Raw genomic sequence first — 20,037 nt, forward strand, 5'->3', positions numbered from 1 at the left:
GATGACAAAAAGTCAACAAAAAGCAGCTTTGCTAATCAAATTTATTTGAAAAAAAAAAACCAAACAAACCTGGAAATCACCATCTAACAAATTACACAAATAACCAAACATAAATACCAGCTAACAAGACGGCAAGATTACAACCAAATCATTCAGGGGGGAGGAGACGTGGTGGAAACAGAAACTTAATATCAAAAATGGGACACACATTTGACACACAAGATTTATGCTTTAGCTCTCTGACTCTCTGTGGCTTAGATGAAGTAAAGCAAAGGGGAAATTACTATCCCACAGATGATGAATAGCAGCAATACTTAGAGCAAAGAAAGGACAAATATGCTTGAGTTTGTAAACAACCACTGTACTTGGCTGCACGAAACATTATCCCCACGCAGCTCTGTGGCACTTATAGGTGCTTCCCAATTACAATCACATGCACCGTCTGGACTGGGAAGAAAGGAAACAAAAACTTGCTGGTGTACTGGGGTTGCCTTTTTTTTCTCCTGTTTCAACTCCCAACTTTACAATCTGTCACAGAGAGAGTAAAGGCTTTCAGTTTTGCAGCATATCAGGTCGAGGGGAGACTACTGCTGTACTACATTAGTGCAAAAGACAAGATTGAGAGGTAATTTGTAGGATATACAGATAGATGTCTTTAGATCTTTACATACTGAACAACAGAATGTCACAAACTAATAATCAGACGTACAGTTTCACACAATTCATCAACTTCTATCCTAAAAAGACATTACTTCTCCTGTCATGTGAGGACCCATCAGAAGTGAACTTGTGACTGCACAGACGGAGGAAATATCACATCTTATCACAGCGCTCTGACAGCTCTTAGTGTTTAACACCAGCATACTGAGGTTTAGGCATAGTGTGATGAGCTCAGTACAAATATAGTTAAATGAGACACATCCCTGTCAGTTGTTTTATGATTGTCAAACCTTCAGAGGTAACTGTGCTCTTCAGGCATGAAAGACAGCACAATGGAAAAAAAAAAAAAACATTTCAAGCCCAGAAACTGTGCAAATAAAAACACACTTTTCAGAAGGTAGAAGCATAGGAATGCTTGGAAACTGGCTGCTGCAGTGTTTTATAGCCACTCGAGTTCATGGTTGCCAGGTGACTAAACCATGGACTCAGCCACAACTTCCATTTGGACACGCATTCGCCTCCAGCTGGGCAAAATAGATAATGTCAAATGTACTGAAGAAGGTTTGGACACAGTCGCTCCACTGGGAAACAACACAATAAATACACAAGAAACTGGCTGGTGGCAACTGTGTAATGTAAGATGTATTGGTCTGGCACTTAAGAGTCAAACCAGCTCTCTCCCAAAGTAATGTTGTCTTGGTTACAAAATACCAGTGTCTCACGAAAGACCCCTAATAAATACTTTTTACATTCTTCCATAAATCTGGTCCACAAAAGAGAAAAGTGGCAAACAAAGACAAAACCAAGGAACAAAAATACATAAAGAAATGCAGTGGGTTTACTGAGGAAACAAACACGCAGCACACTAACATCTGTGAAATGTTACTGCCTTTGTTTCTACTTAAAACAAAAATCAATGAACTAATATTTCCTCAAAATGTTGTCATTTATTTGTTAATAAATTTCCCTGAGTTGATTAAGCTCAGGCTGGTTTTCAATTAAACCCAGTAATTATAATGAGCTTTTAGAATCAGCAATGCTGGTCATGTCATCAGTAAATAATGAGGACAATCTCTAACACACAGAGTCAAGTATAGCTGTGAGGCCTTTCAGAGGTGAAGGGAAGTATTATTCTTCCTAAAATAATCACCTCATGTGTAGACCAGCCACAGAGTGTATTTTAAAGGTGTTTAACGCAGACTGTGTAGGTGTGTAGTGCTCACAGTACAGTAGTGTATGTTGGATGTGCAGGAGGGTTCAGTTCTGTGTATCCTGTCTCACTTCCCCCTCTTGGTTTCATTCTGCACGCAATGGTCTGACACCTGTGTGCTTTGGGTTACGGCAGAAGTTCAGCACTGTGTGTTCGTGTCAGATATCAGACCAAATATCCCTCTCTGAGATCGTCCGGTGTCACAGCTGCTCTCCTCACACCCTCGCCGGGTCTCGGGCCACCGCCTCGTTTAGAGACGGAGTGGACCGTTCTCCAGTCTCGCGAGGAAGAGGTTCTGGAGGACCGACCTTCAGACGAGGAGGAGGCGGCGACAGAGGATGAGGCCTTGGATGCTTCAGGTTGCCCACCAGGCTCCATGACTGTGTTAATCACTGGACAGAGAAAATAACAGACAGGAAATTGGGTTCACTTTACGGAACAATCACAAGGAAAAAGATTATTTACATTCATATTGTCTATAAATGGTCAGAGTAACTCACCCTCAAGTTGTCGTTGAACTCTCCTGAGCTCTTTCAGGATGGACGTGATTTCCTGAAATGCAGACGTCTGATTTAGCTGAGTATTTTTTAGCATGAATTGGGTGTGAAAATGTACAAAAAGCAATCACCAACCTTGTTGGAGGTTTTGACAACAGGGACATCATTGTCAGAAATAACCTTTGCCTCAATTTCTTCCCAGATATCCACCCTGTCCTGGAAAAGTACCCTGCGTGTATAATGCAAAGTGCAGCTGTTAGTTAGTCATTGTCTTACAATGTTCTTTAATAGGCCTAATCCATATTGTGTCTAAAATGTTGATTTAGATTTAGGAACACTGAGAGAGCAAGACCCTCTGAGAGCTTTTTAATTGTGGTGACTTAGCAGAACTAAAGTCAGTCAAGGTATCCTATAAGTTATATTTTTCCTCTTTGATGTCATTTTTTTGGATTAAATAAAGACTAGAAAATACACACAATGGAAGCTTTCAAACACAAATGTTTGTCCTGCATCTAATCTGCTCAGAAGATTACATCAGAGACTACATCTTTCGTCTCAGTCCCATATTGTCAGTCAGACTATAAGTCTGTGAGCTGATTCACTCAGTTACACTAATTTAATAAGATTATTGGCTCAGTAGAGTCTGGCTGTCAGACAGGGTCAATAAAGTTTTTCATCAAACCTGGATTAAGCATGAGGAATGGAGGATGGTTTTGTGTGTGTGACGTCTGTTTTCTTAACATCTTACTTAATTTTGTCAGCAAGTTGCTCTGTGTTTTCTCTGATGGCCACGATGATCTGAGAGACTGGACTCAGCATCAGATTGTCCACAATGACCTGGAGAGAAAAAAATAGAACTCATTAGACACTTGATCCCTCAGTGCTCACATCACAGAGGTAATAAAAATGAGGCAAAGCAGCATAACGTCTCAGACCTCGTCTCTGCTGCGAGCTCGCTGCCTAGAGTTCTGTTCGTGGTCACTTGCGCTCTGGTCAGGTTCCCTTGTAGAGGCAGAACCTGGTGGGACTCTCTGGTAGTTTAATCCAGCCTCTGGAATACGCTGGACCAGCTGCAACACAATCAGAAATTAATGTTATGATATAAGACAGACAGAGGGACAGACAATCTCTACAGCTGAATGTGTAAACAACGCGATGGAACAAAGAGATAAAACCATAGTATTCTGTTCTATACAAGCCACAAGCAACTTATTTTATTAATTTAGGGAACAGTGTTGTGACATACTATATGAGACCCTTTATCAAAAACAAAGAGAGAGACTTCCTCTTTCAAAAAAAGAGTGTACTTTGTGATAAAAACAACAAAAAATAGCATTGTCATCTTCAGTCTGAGTTGGGTTAATCAAATAGACTTTGATTATACTGCAAGTATTTGATAAAGTCACTGATGTACCTGTTCGTGAGCGGTCACCGTGGAGACAGGTGCGCTGCTGCTCTCCATGTCAGGGTTCTGTGGTTCACCATCACCTGCTACGTCATGGATCTCTCTGGCCAAGATAGCGAGGTCTTTAGCCAGGTCTTGACTCAACCTGGCAGGGAGGGAACACACATAAAAAAAAATTCCACCGTAAAATATAAAATCCTTGCTGTCTTTACACATGTGGCTAAAATTGGAAGCACTGTACATCAGAAGGGTGTGGTGATTAGTGTAGGTGTAAAATCACCTTTCATATCAGTAACACTGATGTAATCTTTGGGAATCATATAAACATTCAAACAAGACAGAAAAAGCTTTTTGTAATACTAAACCAAACATATATACCGTGCAATCTCAGCACTGTGAGTGGACCAGTTGTGGTAGGCGTCTCCCTCGTGGTTCTCCTCCTCAGAATCTCTGGTGCGGGGCTTCGGACGCAGGGCCACCACGGGCTGGGGCCGAGGCTGATTGCGTGGGCTGTGGGAAGCTGAGGAAGGTTGGGAGCGTTTGTGTTTAGGAGTGCTCTGGTTTGAGTCGTACTCCTCATCTGAGGTAGAAGTATAGTCAGAGCCTTTCTGTCGCCTCCTGGAGCCTTGGTGTCGTGATTTGGTTTGAGTTACGGAGGATTGAGGATGGAGAAGAGAGAGGAAGAAGAGCGCAGGAGAGAAATAGAGATGCCATCAAAGAATACAGGCAAGAAAAACACCACCAGGTATTTTAGATGTAATCACCAAAATCCCTCCCAGAAGAAGAGACAGATAAGTTGCTGTGGAAGTCCTCATCTCTTCACTGCTAACTCATTTATTGCACTTTTTGATTCCAAAATCACTTACAAACTGAAATGAGTACTTGACTTCCACAGCACAGCAGCTAAGACCACAGTACCATATAGTGTAGGGAGCATAAAACATTTTGTACAGGGCTAGTATTGTAGTGTTCATATCCACAATATCCTCATAGTACTGTTGCAAATAAAGGTGATCATATATTACCATGAACTGCATGAGAACACTGTGGAGATGATCTAAATCTAAAGATACTGTAGTATGAATGTTAGTATTACTGATGTTAGTATGAATTCAGAATCAATTCCCCTCACTACTGACACACTAAGTATAGAATCTAAGCATTATTTGAAATGAATATAAGCAGTGTATAAACTGAGGACTATTAATGTATCAAACCAATTCACCACTGTATTACCGTTTGACAGACTGCTTCCAATCCAGGCACAAAGCGATCTCTTTTCTATGATACTGGTTTAACTAAGACATGAGTTAGTGGACATAGCTGTCAAAATATTTAACATTTAATAAAACAGATGTGCAGGGGTCTGTATTATACTCACTTGCTGTGCTGTTGGCATATTTGGCACTGCTTGAACGTCCGCGGGTGATTGGGGTCTTGCTGAGCGCTGCTTTCTGTGGCCTTTCTGCAGGTTTCACCCCGTAGTAGATGCCCTTCGAACGGAGCTGCTGCCGGCCTCTGTGCTACGGTTAGAGAATCCTGAGCTCCTGCCGGTCCACTGTGGAGCAGAAGAGGCCTCGGTGTCGCTGGGTGTGTTGAACGAGCTCGTCCGCTTACGAGGCATCGCCAGCATGTCCAGCCTGGAGAGCTTCTTGGGCTCCTGGGGCTGCTTGGCTGGGATGCTGCCGGCCTCCTGCGACAGCCTGTCTGTCTCCGTGCCCTCGTTGTCTGAGGCCTCTCCCAGTCGAGCGCGACGCAGCATGGAAGCCCTGGTTGGCCTTGGAGCTGACAGGCTGTTGGCACGACTCAAAGCCTGGGACACTCTGGAAGTCTTGGCATCCTCCTTCTGAAGAGGCACCGTGTATTTTTTGCGGGTTTGGTAGGTATTAGACTCCTGATCAGAGTAAGGTAAGCTATGAGGGTCATCACTTAGGTCTGTGGAACCACATTTCCCAACACTACGCCTCAGTCCAACTGGCCTCCTGACAGACTCAGTTTTGTTGTTGCTTTCTGCTCCCTGAGAACGGCGCTTTTCTGAAGACATGGACTGGTGATTTGAGCCCTGACTAGCTATACTAGCTGAAGACCTTTCCCTTTGGAGGCCACTAATAGAAAGTTTTTTTGTGAGTGTGTTTGGCTTGGTCTTACTGCTATGCTGGCTGACTGTACTGGATGTATCCACATCAGACTCCCCAGAAAGAGAGTCCATTATTGGAGACGGAGTGGTTTCTGGTTGTCCTGCTTGGAGTTTGGCCTCCAGAACAGCCAGAACATCCTCTGTCTCTTTGAGGTAAGAATGAGTATCCTGATTGGAGACTCCCTGGAATAATTCAGTGTCTGGGTCCTTCTGAGGAGGCTGGCTAGAAATGTTGGGCAATTTGGCATTGCTAGGCCGCTCCTTGGTGAAGCTCTCTTGTCTGATTAATGGAGATACTGTGCCCTCTTTGGACTCTGGACTCGGTGTCCTCTGGTCCAGAACAGGAGCCGACAAGCTGGGCTTGACTTTTCCAGAGTCTTGGCTGCCTCTCTGTTTGGTCAGGGTGGCTGTTGAGAAAGTTTTGGTTGCGTGTTTTCTCTCAGTCTTAGGAGTGCTAGATTTTGAGTCTCCATATTCAGGTTTGGACACAGCCTCATCTGATCCGATGTAGAATGACGTAGACTTGGCTGGGAGTCTGGGGGTCTCCTCGCTCTTCTCCTCTGTGTCCGACAGCGGTCTCCTCCTCTGCTCTATGATGGAACCATCATCGGACTTGCTGGCGTCACTCAGGCTGTCAGGCTCCACGTCGTCCTGCACTGACAACCTGTGAACACCGTCCTGAGAGCTGGGAGCCACAGAGCTATTCTCTTCTACATTGAATGTTGAATGAGGGTCATAATGAACATGAATGCTGGGAGTTGGAATGTCACTCTTCTCCCCCACTGGTACTTGGGGCAGGATGCGTCGAGCTCTCGAGTCTGTACTGTCATGGCTTCGGCTGAGCGTGGCCTTGTGGTTGATTGTACCTTGAGTTGAAGTGAAACAGTTTTAATGCATATTAACCAGACATATTGAAACTGAACATCATTCATATTCATCAGGGTTTCTCATTATCATTTCAAATAGACTCATGTCTTGTCAGGTGGCTTACCCCCTCCTGACAGCTCCATCTGGGAAGGGATGTCAAAGAGGCCAGACGAAGGGCCAGATTCTGTGTAGCTGTCTGCCAAGCTGGCCCAGCAAGACATCCACTTTGGAGCCCCCTGTATCAGTGCACCTGCTGGCTGAACCTGCATGAGAAAAAATACAACTTATTCAATATATTTTAAACAAAGACAACATTTGCACAGTTTTAATTTGTATGATTTCCGTAGTAGGCAACAGTGTTAATATGACGCACAGCAGCATCAACTGCTATAAAAACATGGATTTTCTTCCTTATATTTGGTTAGAAAGAAAAAAAAGAGCCCAGAACCTGCAAGGAAAGATGAGGCAAATCAAGAAATCAAAAGTGAGACACCAAAAAGAGTGGAAAACCAAGAAGGCAGATCAAGGCAGCAATGCATGCAGATTTGTGCATTTAAACATTTATGGTTTACGGACCCAACACGATAACTCATTGTCTTTAGAGCTGGTGTTAATATTATTAATTATTGATTCCACCCTAAGCAGGAGGGTTTACCTTCACCACACTCTGACCCTGCTCTGAAGCTGGCCTCACCTGCCCACTTCTACTCTGTCTATGCTGCTCCCTGCCCTGACCAATAACAGGCCTAAATGCTGATGATGTTTCTGCTTCACTCTGGTTGGTTCGCTCTGGGCTCTCAACCACACCAAACACCTGTCAGGAACAAAGCATTTAAAGTGGATAAGTGTACGAATGGACAAGGTGGGACTGCAAATGTCCATGGCTCACTCTGAATGGCACTTTCTCCATGGGACATTGGTGAATTGTAAAGCCAGCTTATTACCTTTAAGCAACATGTTACCATTTTAGCCATAGTAACTGTGCTTTCAGAATAAACAAACTAAATTCAACAACTTGCCTGGTCAATCTTGCTCCGTGCATCTTCCAGCTCTTTATCATGAACATCTGCTTCAATGGTGTAGGTTCCTGCATCACTCAGACTGTCCTCCTCTTCATTTCTGAGTTTGAAGGGGGGGCTTTTGACTTCCACACTGTGAGATGCCGAGGGCATCACAGGGGCCTTAAGGGGAACAGGCTTGTGGATAGGAGAGGAAGTCTGGGGCTGGTAGGGAGCATTTGATGGAGGGGGGCTGGACTGTGATCTCAACACTGCCTCTGTTTTAGCTGATGTAGGGGAACTAGATGTATTTTTCTCCCAGCTGGCAGAAGAGGCCTGCTTTGTTTGTTTGAGCCATTCAGCGGTAAACTCCTGGGCGAGTTTGGATCTCCGGCCCACACTGCTAAAAGGCCTTACAGAGACAGAGGATGAAGAGCAGGAGGAAAAGCTGGTGCTCATTCGGTCCTCTGTCTTCTCCCTTCGTAGAGAGCCAGCTCTCTGGTGACCTGTGGAAGCAGGTCCCTTCAGGGGGACAGTATATCGTTGGGTTGGGGGAGTGGTGCAGGCTGACGGTGGGACATGTCTCTCCCCAGTTGGGCTTGAGCTCTTCCTTCCCTTCTCCATCTGGACCCTGAGGCCTGAGGGCTCAGGCGGGGAGCTGTTATTGGTGAAGGACTGGGAGCGCTTCTTTCTGGGGTTATCGTCAAAGAATTCAATAACAAAGGCCTGGTGAGGCTCAGCCTTACCAAGAAATGGAAGGGACTGTGACTCTGGAGGAGAGTAGGAGGGCTCCTCAGAGTCAGGGGAGGCAAAGCGTTGTGGCGGGGTGGTTCTCAGTGGTTGTGGAGATGCCTGAGGTTCTGATTGGAGATAATCATTTCCATTGGTTGCGGGATCCCCTGAATCACTGTGAGTGCCATCTTCACGGTGGTTTGCTGATGATGGAAAGACAACAAGTTAGTTTGCCAGTTAGCACATTATTCAAATCAAGCGAGGGGTGGTACACATGAACAGAAACTGTATGAGTGACTCACCCTTGGTGATCTTCAAAAGTGATGGGTCACTGTTTGTACTGTACGTGTCTTCAGCTTGTGACCTCCTCCTCATCATGCTAGCGTTGCTTTGGACCAGCCAGTCAGCAACTTTGCTTTCCGCTGACATCACTTCAGTGGGTGTGGTAACGACCTCTGTGAAGGGTAGCTTTCTCTGCTGACGGAAAGAGAACTTGGTCACATGGTCCTTGATCTTCATTTTACCCGGTGTGCATTCATCAAACTCGATGGTGAAGGAGGCATGGCTTTGGACCACAGGAGGAGTTGGGGTGGAAGGGACACACTGAGTGGGATCGGGGGTGTCCTTTGTGGGAACCTCGTGAACTTGCAATTCTGGCTTTTTGGTCGGTCGCTGCTGGAACTCCTTTGTTGGGATCTCAAAGTAGCTAGGCTCCCGGCGGTAGGAGAAGATGGACTTGGCCTGACTGTCGGACAGAGAACCGTTGACCTCATATCTGGAGACATCTTTACCAGGCTCTGTTAGCAATAAAAAGTAATGAGGTACAGTAAACATAGATACACAGCATTCACTAGTGATGGTTCTACATAATCCACTCAGTGCACTAAAGAAATAGAGAGAATAACATTTTAGTATGAATTCACTAACTAACTAACTCCAGATAGGGGATTTCTATCTGTTTCTGAGTTCCTCTCAAAGTCCACATTCACAGCTAAACATAATACATAAAATAAAGAAATTCATAAATCAGCACAAATGAAATTCTAAAAGCTTAAATGAGACGCCACTGTCTTACACTCCCTGAAAATGGGAGCCACAAATAACACAAGTATTCCTGCTGTTAAACTGAGAAAACAAATCAGCCAGTTGGTCTTCGTGTGCCAGTTGGATGTGGCCAAATATCACTTTAGGAGCTCAGAGTCCAGTGGAGAGTAGCTGAGCAGGAATAATCTGTTTCAGCCTGGCCAACATGAGGCCAACAATCAACCCCCCCCAACCCGCTTCCCCAGCAGCTTAGAGGGTCATAATCCATCACGAGGAAGACAGGCACTGCCCACTGGCCTGGCATGGTATGGCCTGGCTAGCAGTCCACAACTGGCAGCCAGAAAACTGCCTTGGGCTTAACACCATCTATCTCTCAATGACCCACAAAGGGCATCAGATAGCAGTGCCATAGAAAAACATGTCATTACAAATTAGGATCTGATTCATAGATTTGGGAATATCCAATATCATTAGAGCACAAATAACTCAGCAGTACATGTTTTGATTTAGAGATATAAACACCTCAGTTTAAATACCAATATGAAGTCAGGGGCTTGTGCACATAGTCGTGAAAATATAAGACACATTCTCTGACCTGGGGACCCTTGCTCTGGCGATTTTCCACCTCTGTTCTGCTTTTTGTTGGCTGGGTCTTCATCCTCCCCCCACCACGACGGCTGGCCATACAGAGGAGTAGGCTTGGATATTGGAGAATCTGTGGCAGCTATCAGACAAACACATAAACACAAGCACAAACACAGATAAACCCACAACATTAGGCACATAGGGAACATTCAGACCCAGCAAGGAAAGAGAAAAAAATCCAAACAAAGAACTGAATGTATACAGCTTCTTGTACAGATGTATTTTTAAGTCACATGAGAAAACAGCGTTGTGTCTGGATTCAGTCTTGCAGCAATAATATGTTGCACAGTATTGGAGCTCAGTGTTACACTAACCGTAGCCTTTGGGTTTTTTACAACTCCTACACATTCCCATGACACAGAGAGAGTGGTGACAGTCAAACTGTGTTATCAACTGGATCACGCAAAACCACCAAAAAATAATCCTCCTTATGTGAGTCGGGACAAAGATAATCCTAATCTTTAAAGAAAAAAAATTCAATACAGGATATAGGATAATCAGTGCATCTAAAAGGGGGCTTGATGTAGGCAGTGACACTCATTGTTTGCATACTGACCTCTCTGGTGCAGTCTGGGGAATGAGGGCTTATTTCCTTGATGCTGTTTCTGAATTGGTGTTTAGCAGCTGGTTTGCCAGTTCACACATACCAGCCAGCCTATATGGCACACGTCAGATAATCTAGATGCTGCTCGTCGACCTGATAGCCAGGCTAAACAAGCTCTGTGGAGTTTAATGCGGAGGCTTCACAATCCTAAGCATCAGCAGCACTTCACCACTGTTGCCTTGGACACACACAATAAGACATCAACACAGTGACGGGCAAAGCAGAGGGGCACATTACTAATTCCTTTCCCCTTATTCAATCTGCTGCTGTTAGCTACAGAAAACATGGGTGAGTGTCACAACTTAAGTGGACTGAGCAGAGTGCTGAGTTATGCTGAATTCATGGTTTTATCACCGAGTAAAAGCAACAAAAAATGAAAAAGTGTGTGGGCAACTGCAGCACTTTTTAATATGGGACACTATTAGGAACATAAAGAGCCAGACAGTTGTCAAATACAGTTTACGGTTCAGTTTAACTTAGAATTTAACATATATGCTGATGTTTAGTGTATCCAGATAAACTGTTAACTATCAATTTCATATCCTTTCAGTAACTACTGAATAGCCCCGGGTGTTGGCAGAGAAATGTAGGACTGACTGAGTCACTGAGACACTGTACAAGTGAAGTGTCCTGCCCTGCAGACAGCTGGAGGATTGGACACAGTCCACATCCTGTACAGCTGCAGGGAAAAACAAGCAAGAGCACACAGAGAGGGAAAGATATATACAGCTCTCTCAGCACTCAAGTAAGTGACAGAACTGTATATGGTTTGTGGAATTGGAAAAAAACATGCACAAAAAAATCTCAAAACCAAAATCCAGAGTAGACAAAAATAACAACATTATATCAAGGCTGCCAGTGAAACAAATCCAGCCAAAGAGAATCCATTTGTATGAGGTCAACAGAGATATTGAGACATAACCAAACTGAAAGAGAACAAAGACTGTTGTTGTGAGGGATGGCGTCTACATTAAGTTATCTGCAAAAAAATCTTACACACTCCACTTACTTGTAAGTGTGCAACATAAGTCATGCTTTATTTTCTCTGACATACTATAAAATACTATGCTTATCTTCTTGACACTGTACATTTCTCTAGCGGGTAGTTCTGTTATCTGATTGGTGGACTGAACACAGGGCAAGGCCACTATCACACTGCAGTCAGTAACTATATAGCACCTAGAAAACATGGCTTCAGTAAACAGGGTTTACTGGATCACTGTGGTTAGCTTATAGCTGCAGGAGATACAACCACATTCTCATCCTGGTAGGAGGTGTCTTACTAAAAGATGGCTGACCAAATGTTTTCTGAACTTGTGCTGTTCAATGACACATTTGTAAGGCATTCAAAGGGATATGTGCCCAGTGCTGGAAAAGTCCTATTTTAAGCACCAGTTGTAGTTTTCCTCTCGAAGCTCACAGAGGCGATTATAGAGAAGAAAGCACGAGAATTGCTAAATCAACAACAGCTGGAATCGGTTTTGTCCATGTGAATGAGCTTCATTCACAAACTGCGTTTCTCAAACTAACAATTCTCTGACTGTTCTACCATTGCCTGAACTGTAAAACAGGATTTACTCAGTACAGCTCAGGTCAGAGAGGGTGTGAGAGCAACTGGAAATATAAGCAGCAACAAATCCACCATCGGCTACATGGACAGAAGTGCCAAGTTGGCACCAATAACTCACACACCTTTCGAATTCTTATAGGACACGTGTTGAATCAACATCGCCATTCTTGGCAGAACCCCTCCTCTAGTCAGCAGTCAGGCATGGCTGACAGAGATAAGACTGCTTGTCCTTAACTCCTCACCCCTCAGCTTGTCTGGCAAAGCCCTCACTCATGTATACTTATTCTGCCAACTCCAGGATGTCAAGATCTATTTCTTTACTGACTCCACAGGCTTGTAGTTTCAGCCTCTCAGCTCACATGGCATCCTAATCCTATACCAGGGAAGCTGTTAATAAAAGAAGCCACAGCCGCCTTATCACGGGATCTACAGGCAAAGTCATGCAGCACATAGAGACAGAAAGACTTCCTCTTCCCTGAGTGTGTGTGAACAGGGTATTCAAATCCACTTCATTTAAATCAGTTCCCCTCGGGCTCCTAGAACAATTAACCTACTTCTGTTACATAAAACCTGCTGCCTTCCTGCTAATATATGCTATGATGGAGTATGTGTGCGGATGGAGTTGTTTACCTGTGAGAGAGTGGGCTCTTCGCTCAGCCCTCTCCTGCTGTTTGATATTGGAAAGAGAGTCTTTGCTCTTCTCTGAGCTCTGGAGCTGCTGTTTTTCCTTCGCCTTGGCCTCCAGGGCTTTTAAACCAAGCTGCAACTGGCTGGTGTACTTCTCATGCTGCACACACAGACAGGGGGGAAACAGGATGTGAGAGACCTTCTGACAACAATCAGTACAGATGTAACCGTCCTCAAACATACACAGCGTAAGCAAGTATAGGACCAGGGGTGTCTCAGTGAGCTTCACTTGAAAACCCAACTGGCTAACACTTACAGATAAGCTGGTTACTGTGTGTTGTCCTTTAATTTAGAAAATGAGGAGAAGAGTTGTTCTTTTTTTATTTATTTGCAAAAATGAGCACAAATTCAACTGGCAGAAATGAGAATGTTACATTTTGCAACTATTTTTTTTACATTAAAATATCAGATCACATGTAATTATCCCTTATAAATGTGTGTACATGACTAAACCCCTTTTAAACTGTCTGTGACAGTGACCTAGTATACACACATAGAAGAATTATGCAGGGCAGAGAGGACACAAATGCAAAGCATTAAAATATTCAGGATAAGCAAAGGGACTTTGGATTTGCCGTAAACAAACACTCCGACCACTTTGGTCGGTGTTGAACAGGTCTTATTTATTTGTTTCAAAGTAAGGCTGGGCAATAAAACACTAACGATTATTCTCGCAGTACAATTTCCCTCAAGAGAATTATAACAAATGGTCGATAAAAGTTTGATTTTATTAATTTTCATGCTTACTGTCAATCTGATGTCAATCACGTCACATCAGTGTTGGCAATATCACTCAACCCTGTTTCAAAGCACAGAGCTCATCAAAATGAGTGACGACTACTGGCACAGAATACTTTGCAGCCATTAAGGCTAAAATGTTAAGTCCTTTAATCAATTAGCCAAAGAAAATTTTAAATATTAAATCACTCTTTAAGTTATTAGTAAAACTGCAAAAAAATCTGGTGAAAGCTTCTTACGTGTGCTTGCTTTTCTGTTCGTTCATTGTAATTCTAAATTCCTTTTGTTTTATACATTTATACATTTATACATTTATACATTAAGAAATCAAACAACAGATAAATAAATGATGAAAATAAAGGAAGAGCATTGCAATTTATCATTATCAACAGGGATCCATGGAAAGTATTTCCCCTGAAAGGCATTTTGGCACTGCCAAACGGAACAGACTGTCAGTATTACTTACTTTAAGAGCTTCCTCTGGGACCTTGTGTTGACTCCTCTCCAGGATATATACATGAGCATGTGCAGGAGGAGTTAAAGTACACATCATGTCTAATTTTTGTAAAGTAATGCAGTAATGCATCTATTTATATATTCATGGTTCAGTTTTGTGTCTGGATCAGGGAAGGTGTTTGTTGACACAGAGACTTGAAGGACAAAATACAATCTCACAGCAAAGATCTGATACCTAAAGTATGTGCAGTTAGTATTCTTTCCCTGAAGCTGAGTTCATGTCTATTTGCCACCTTGTCTACCAAAGAGGTCAAAAGTAACTTTTTCTTCTCGTGACAAGAAGGAGGAAAACAGATAAGCGATGAAAACCTGTTGCAATTCAAACACTCATATCTTCAGTGACCCACTCGTTGAGACGTGCAGCATCACATGCCACAACACACAGCATGTGTGTTCAGTTCTGGTCACAAACAGTCCTAAATGTCTCTGTACCCTAAACAGCTTTCCCCCGTTATCTAAACTATTTTTCACCATTCATGAGTTTTCTGCTCCAGGGGTCAAAGGGTGCAGGAGATTTTCTGCCCACAGTTGACCATAATCTAAAACCCCTGACTTGAAAACCCACAGCAGATTAACATGCCGATGTAGCGAAAGACCACAGAGGGGAAAGAAAATGTAAAAAATTTGTGAGAGAAACAGCTGCAGACTACTGGCTCGTTTCAGCATGGGTTGCTAATCACTGACTTAAACTGTTCCGACCCAAGAACAGAAAGTCTGTATTACATGAATCACACAGATCCAATCAAAGTTAAGCCAACTATGTGACATAAAGTCAAATGAGCAACAGAAAAAAAAAGGATATCATAACCAAATCGGATGACATCTGAGAGCTTCAGGGTGATGTACGTCTGGTCTGGGATTCTTAGGTCATTCACGAATGTCTGCAAAATAAAGACAAACAATATCAAGCCCAAATCCTTTTCGCCGTTCATTAATCAACTGAATGCGTTGACTCACAGGTGACAGGCTCTCTAATTCCTTGTGGCACGCACCCAGATACTGTAAGGTGCTTTGCAATTGGCCCCTTTCCCATTGAAAGTTAATCCAACGGCACATTAAAACTCTGATGAGATTATGTTGTTATGCAATGGCGGTCTAAGCTTTTGTAGAATGCTTAATGGCCAGATGGAAATAAACATTCAACTGTTTGTTGATCAATTTAGCTATCTTCTGCCTAAACTAATAATTGGTGAGACAGGGGTTTCAGAGTTTATCTTCAGATCACTAAATGTAAAGAAAGATAACGCTGGACATTTGCAGAGCAGAGAGTGGAGCAAGCAGACTTTATTCTGTCCATACTAAATGAACATAATTGGGGAGAAACACAGCCATGTTGGATTTCAGTTACAGGTCCATTGCACTGTTCTGCTCTGATTAGTTTGGCTGCAGTAACCAAAGCCAAAAGAAACAGTGGGAGAACAATGAATGGTTTCTCCCACTGCTCAACTCTGGATTTCATTGGGATAATGGTGCAATGAGGTGGCAACACAGCGGTGAAGGGAGGGGTAAAGGGGGTGAACTGCAGAGTGACATAGGAAGAATGGGGAGGAAAAAAAGGAGGATTCAGGCTGGCAGGAAAGTCCAGTCCCCCGATTACCACTGTTCAACCAACCATCCACCGTCTTTTGGCACAGACAGAGAGACGTATTATCAGACTGGAGCCTTCAGGGAGTCCAGTGGCTTTTATCACCCTGGGCTGAGGGAGGTCGTCTGACACTAGAGATGGACTCACTCACCCCGTTCAAACTGCCCAGGTCCTTCACCATGTGCTCGTCTGTGTTGGGGTCATAGTTGATCACAGCGTGCTGTTTGTCCACACTACGAGACTGCCACAAAAGTAAAGCAAAAAGTCATTAGAGCTGGAGCAGTTAGTCAATTAATCTATTGGTTGATGGACAGAAAATCAACTGGCAACTATTTTGATTTGTTTAAATCATTTTTCAAGGCAAAACACCAAGCATGGTCTGTTTTTCAAATGTATGATTGAATACTACTGAATAGTAATACTGAATACTTTTCTCTACTATTTCACTGTGAACTGAATATCTTTGGGTTTTGGACAAAGCAAGAGATTTGGAAGACATCACCTCAGATTCTAGGAAACTGTAATGGGCTTTTTTTCCTTGACATTCCCTGTACTGAATGTTTAATCAATGAATTCAGCAAATAATCAGATGAATCAATAAAGAAAATAGTCATTAGATGTGTGCCTAAAACTCACCATGATTCCAACACAGTGATCCTAAATTAGGGAATGAGCGGATAAAAACATTCTAAACAGAGCCATGGAGGTCTTAAATATTGCAGTGGATTCAATTAAAAGACAGCGCTTATCCGTCAAACTCTGCTCACACAGCTCAAGCCATTAACCAGAGGAAAATTGTGCCGACTTCTAAATATGCTTTCATCAATTAGGTGCAAACTGTGCAACTGATTCAGACTGACTCACTCTCTCTTCTCTGCTCATTAGGCTACCCTGGGCCTCCTCATCACAGAAATCACAAAAGAGTGAAAGTGACTGCCAAACTCATTTGCAAAATGACCACCATCTTTCTGTGCGTACCGTCTGTGTTGGCCTATCCACTCAGTGGACTTTCAAATAAGTTGTTGTAAATACTTTGCTGTAAAGTGTGGGTGGGTTTATCCATTAGTTTACCCACTTGATTAGGTTATCTGTGGAGCAGCTAAGAGAATTCCAGCCTTTAGCTTCTCTTTGCCCCCCTCACCAGAGAGAAAACATTAGCTCTGACACTGGGAAACAATAAATACACCACTGAACTACAGACAAAATGTAGTCACTATTGATTTAGGAGGCATTTAGTCTAATTAGCGGTCGTGGAGATAGGAGACACTGATCAGACGCCAGTTGCCATGGAAAGTCCAAACATTCAAGTCAAGCCCCTCAGCTATGCTATTTGATAGGACTACACTTACACTCAATCTCTGCATTTCAAGCCAAACAGGATTCTCATGTTACAGATATTCAGCTGTGGTTTGACCAGGAAAAAAATGCAAAAGAAAAACCTAAAGATTAAAGGGTTAAAGACAATTTGGAGCAGACTGACTGTGCGGCAAGTCAGGAAACAGTCCTGAGCACTTAAGCAGAGAAACAGAAACGTCTGCATCATTTCAGAGTGGGAGAAGCTGAGGTTTTTTCCTGGATCCGGCGACGCCTAAATGTGGACATGAGCAACTTTTCAATCTAACCGACCTCTGTGGTTGGCAGGCTTTTCTGAGCAGAACAGCACTGACTGAGGAGAGTATAAACAACTGTTTCTGAGGCAACATTCCTCTTTCACTGGTCTAAATACAGAGCGAGGAGAAAATGGGAGGGAGAGTATTATACAGAGACCACAAAGAAATTGTGTTTATAACAGACACAGCATGGAAAAACAACACAGCAGAATGCTTCAGCTGTGTCTGAAGTCACTGCTTTGGCAACTTTGTGTGGAGGCACTGTCACCAGGTTACACACTCAGAAATGTGCACACACACGAAGCATGCAAGGAGCCTCCCACTGGTGTTTCACATATTTATGAGACGAGCTGTCCTGTCAGACATCAGTGAGGAGTAATGCAACGCATCCTGGGCATCTCTTCACAGATCACAGCGAGGACCAGTCAGGGTTCATGTGACACTCGGCCTGTGTTTGCACTGTAAACGCAAAACTTCACGAAAGTGAATGCACGCATCCCCCTCAAGTCACACACACCTGCAGCATTAGCTCGCAATCATCCCGGCCGACAAAGATCATCTCCCGTGGCAACCGGTGGCGTGTGCCGGAGCTGCTGACCAGGAACCATGATGTCACACTCATGTTGGGGCCACGAGTCAGGATCTTCTTCGCATCCTGGGAGAAAGATGATAACAATAAAAATATTCAAAGACAAAGCTGAAAAGCTGAGGACTGAATGAGGTATGATAAAAATGCAACACCTGTGTCCCTGAACAATGCCAGGTATCCTTCTAAAAGTAAACTTCAATGTAGAGATTACTGAGGGGAAGTCGTCATGTCACCTCAGTTAGACCTGTTTATCCAACCATTTCAGGCTGTTGTAACAAGTAGAGGTAATGCAATTAAATGACCTTTGTGAACATATTTGATGTGTTGGTGAGTCAGACAGGTTAGGGTCAGACAGGTTTCTATGTGTCAACAGAGGACATATCGTATGTTCACACAACTCACAAATGCAGATTTTTTTTTTTTTTTTAAATATATTGACTGTGGGATACAACAGAGACTGTGTCGGTTTTATTCAGCTTGCTGGGGAACCTGTTGCAAAGTGGCGCATTTCAGTAACGTTAGCTAACAACTTAAACTTCCAGTGCTCAGTTTTTTTTACTTCCTGTAACCTTGGCTACCTAACCATTATTGCTGAAGAAATATTAGCCAAATAAGTCTTTATTGCTTCAATTAAAACCTGTTTATTGTCTCGAAAAGACAACACTGAAGTTGTTTTAAATGACGACCGAGTCTGACAGTGACGTTGTTTAGCTAACGTTAGTGACACTCCTGTTGGACCGAAACAAGCTTTTTCCAATGATTTGTTCCCAACGGGGACGTACCTTTAATGCCTTCTCCGCTTTACTCCTGAGTGAAGCCAGTGTTTAACGTCCCACGACAAAGTGAAATTCGACGACCGACATGTAGTCACAACAAGAGCACCACCAGGTAACACTGCCGACAGGTAAATGTCGATCACACCCTCTTCTTCCTCTGGGAATGACAACCGGGGCGAAACTCAGGCTCCAACGCCTCTCCTCCTCCCGACACGGTGACGTAGCCTGACAAGTCCCGTCAAACGCATTACGAGTTCGAGCTGAGAGGTGGTTGGGGGAGGAAGGGGTGGGTAAGAGCTCTCACTCTGTCTGTTTTCCGGCTGCATAAAACCTCAGTGTGTGTCATTTGGTATTTGGTCTTTTAATTCATAAAAAAATGAAGTAGTATTGGAAAATGTGTGCCTTTGTCTTCGAGAGAGGCCCTGTGTTTACAAGCTGCATATTATAAAAAAGTACTGTTTGATCAGGAAAACACAATTGGAGCCCAACATCTTTTCTTTTTTTTACTCATGAATCCATAAAAAAAAAAAAAAAATCAGAAGTATTATCAACAAAAGTACTCACCATAGAGAGTCTAATCACTGATGCATCAGATGCATTACGTAAGAAAAGAATTTGGTCGAGCTGCTTTATATACTGTTATAACAATTTGCTTTTCAACAGAAAAGCTTTATCCACAAAGTAAATAGTAACTATATCTGTCAGATAAATGAAGTAAAAAGTATATCCCTCAGAAAAACAGTACAGCGACTGGACTAAATAGAATACTGTAAGATGTAATTATTCAAGTAAAACATGAGTGCATCAGAATTGTGCTGTACGTGTAGTTACTTAGCACTATATTCTCTCAGACAGTAGACAGTCAGCCTTTAGGTTATTTTGCTGGGTCATATGAAAACACATGGAATTCTAGGCCTGACACATTGTCTTGTCTTTGTATTTGTATTATTACAAGGCAGCAAAGACGCCTTTAAATAGTATGTGCTGCTGGGAGTTTTGATATAGTGCGAATATGGTGATTTATGTCTGACAGTATCCTTAATGTTAAAACAGAAGGCACGCTGTAAGCAGAATGTAAGCAGAAGACTGCTGAGCTCCAGTCTGAACTTAAGCCATTTCTTGGCGAAAAAAAGATTATTTTTGCAGACCTGGCAAGAGTTTTAACTA

General features: G+C 43.1%; 1 protein-coding gene across 1 annotated transcript; it reads right to left on the bottom strand.

Moving 5' to 3' along the window:
* Window positions 1-22: 22 nt before the first annotated feature.
* cep170ba (centrosomal protein 170Ba) lies at window positions 23-19,126 on the bottom strand. The gene is given in 20 exon segments (XM_051078329.1): window positions 23-2,262; window positions 2,371-2,422; window positions 2,503-2,596; window positions 3,116-3,204; window positions 3,303-3,437; window positions 3,782-3,917; window positions 4,151-4,397; window positions 5,154-5,249; window positions 5,252-6,775; window positions 6,901-7,039; window positions 7,471-7,590; window positions 7,796-8,709; window positions 8,809-9,303; window positions 10,146-10,274; window positions 13,000-13,156; window positions 14,261-14,317; window positions 15,111-15,191; window positions 16,047-16,136; window positions 18,023-18,160; window positions 18,877-19,126. Coding segments are annotated over 19 exon segments (4,887 nt in total). The 5' UTR covers window positions 18,128-18,160; window positions 18,877-19,126; the 3' UTR covers window positions 23-2,035.
* Between the last annotated feature and the right edge of the window lie 911 nt (window positions 19,127-20,037).

The sequence above is a fragment of the Lates calcarifer genome, linkage group LG19 (genome assembly GCF_001640805.2).
Source record: "Lates calcarifer isolate ASB-BC8 linkage group LG19, TLL_Latcal_v3, whole genome shotgun sequence".
Classification (NCBI taxonomy): Eukaryota; Metazoa; Chordata; class Actinopteri; family Centropomidae; genus Lates; species Lates calcarifer.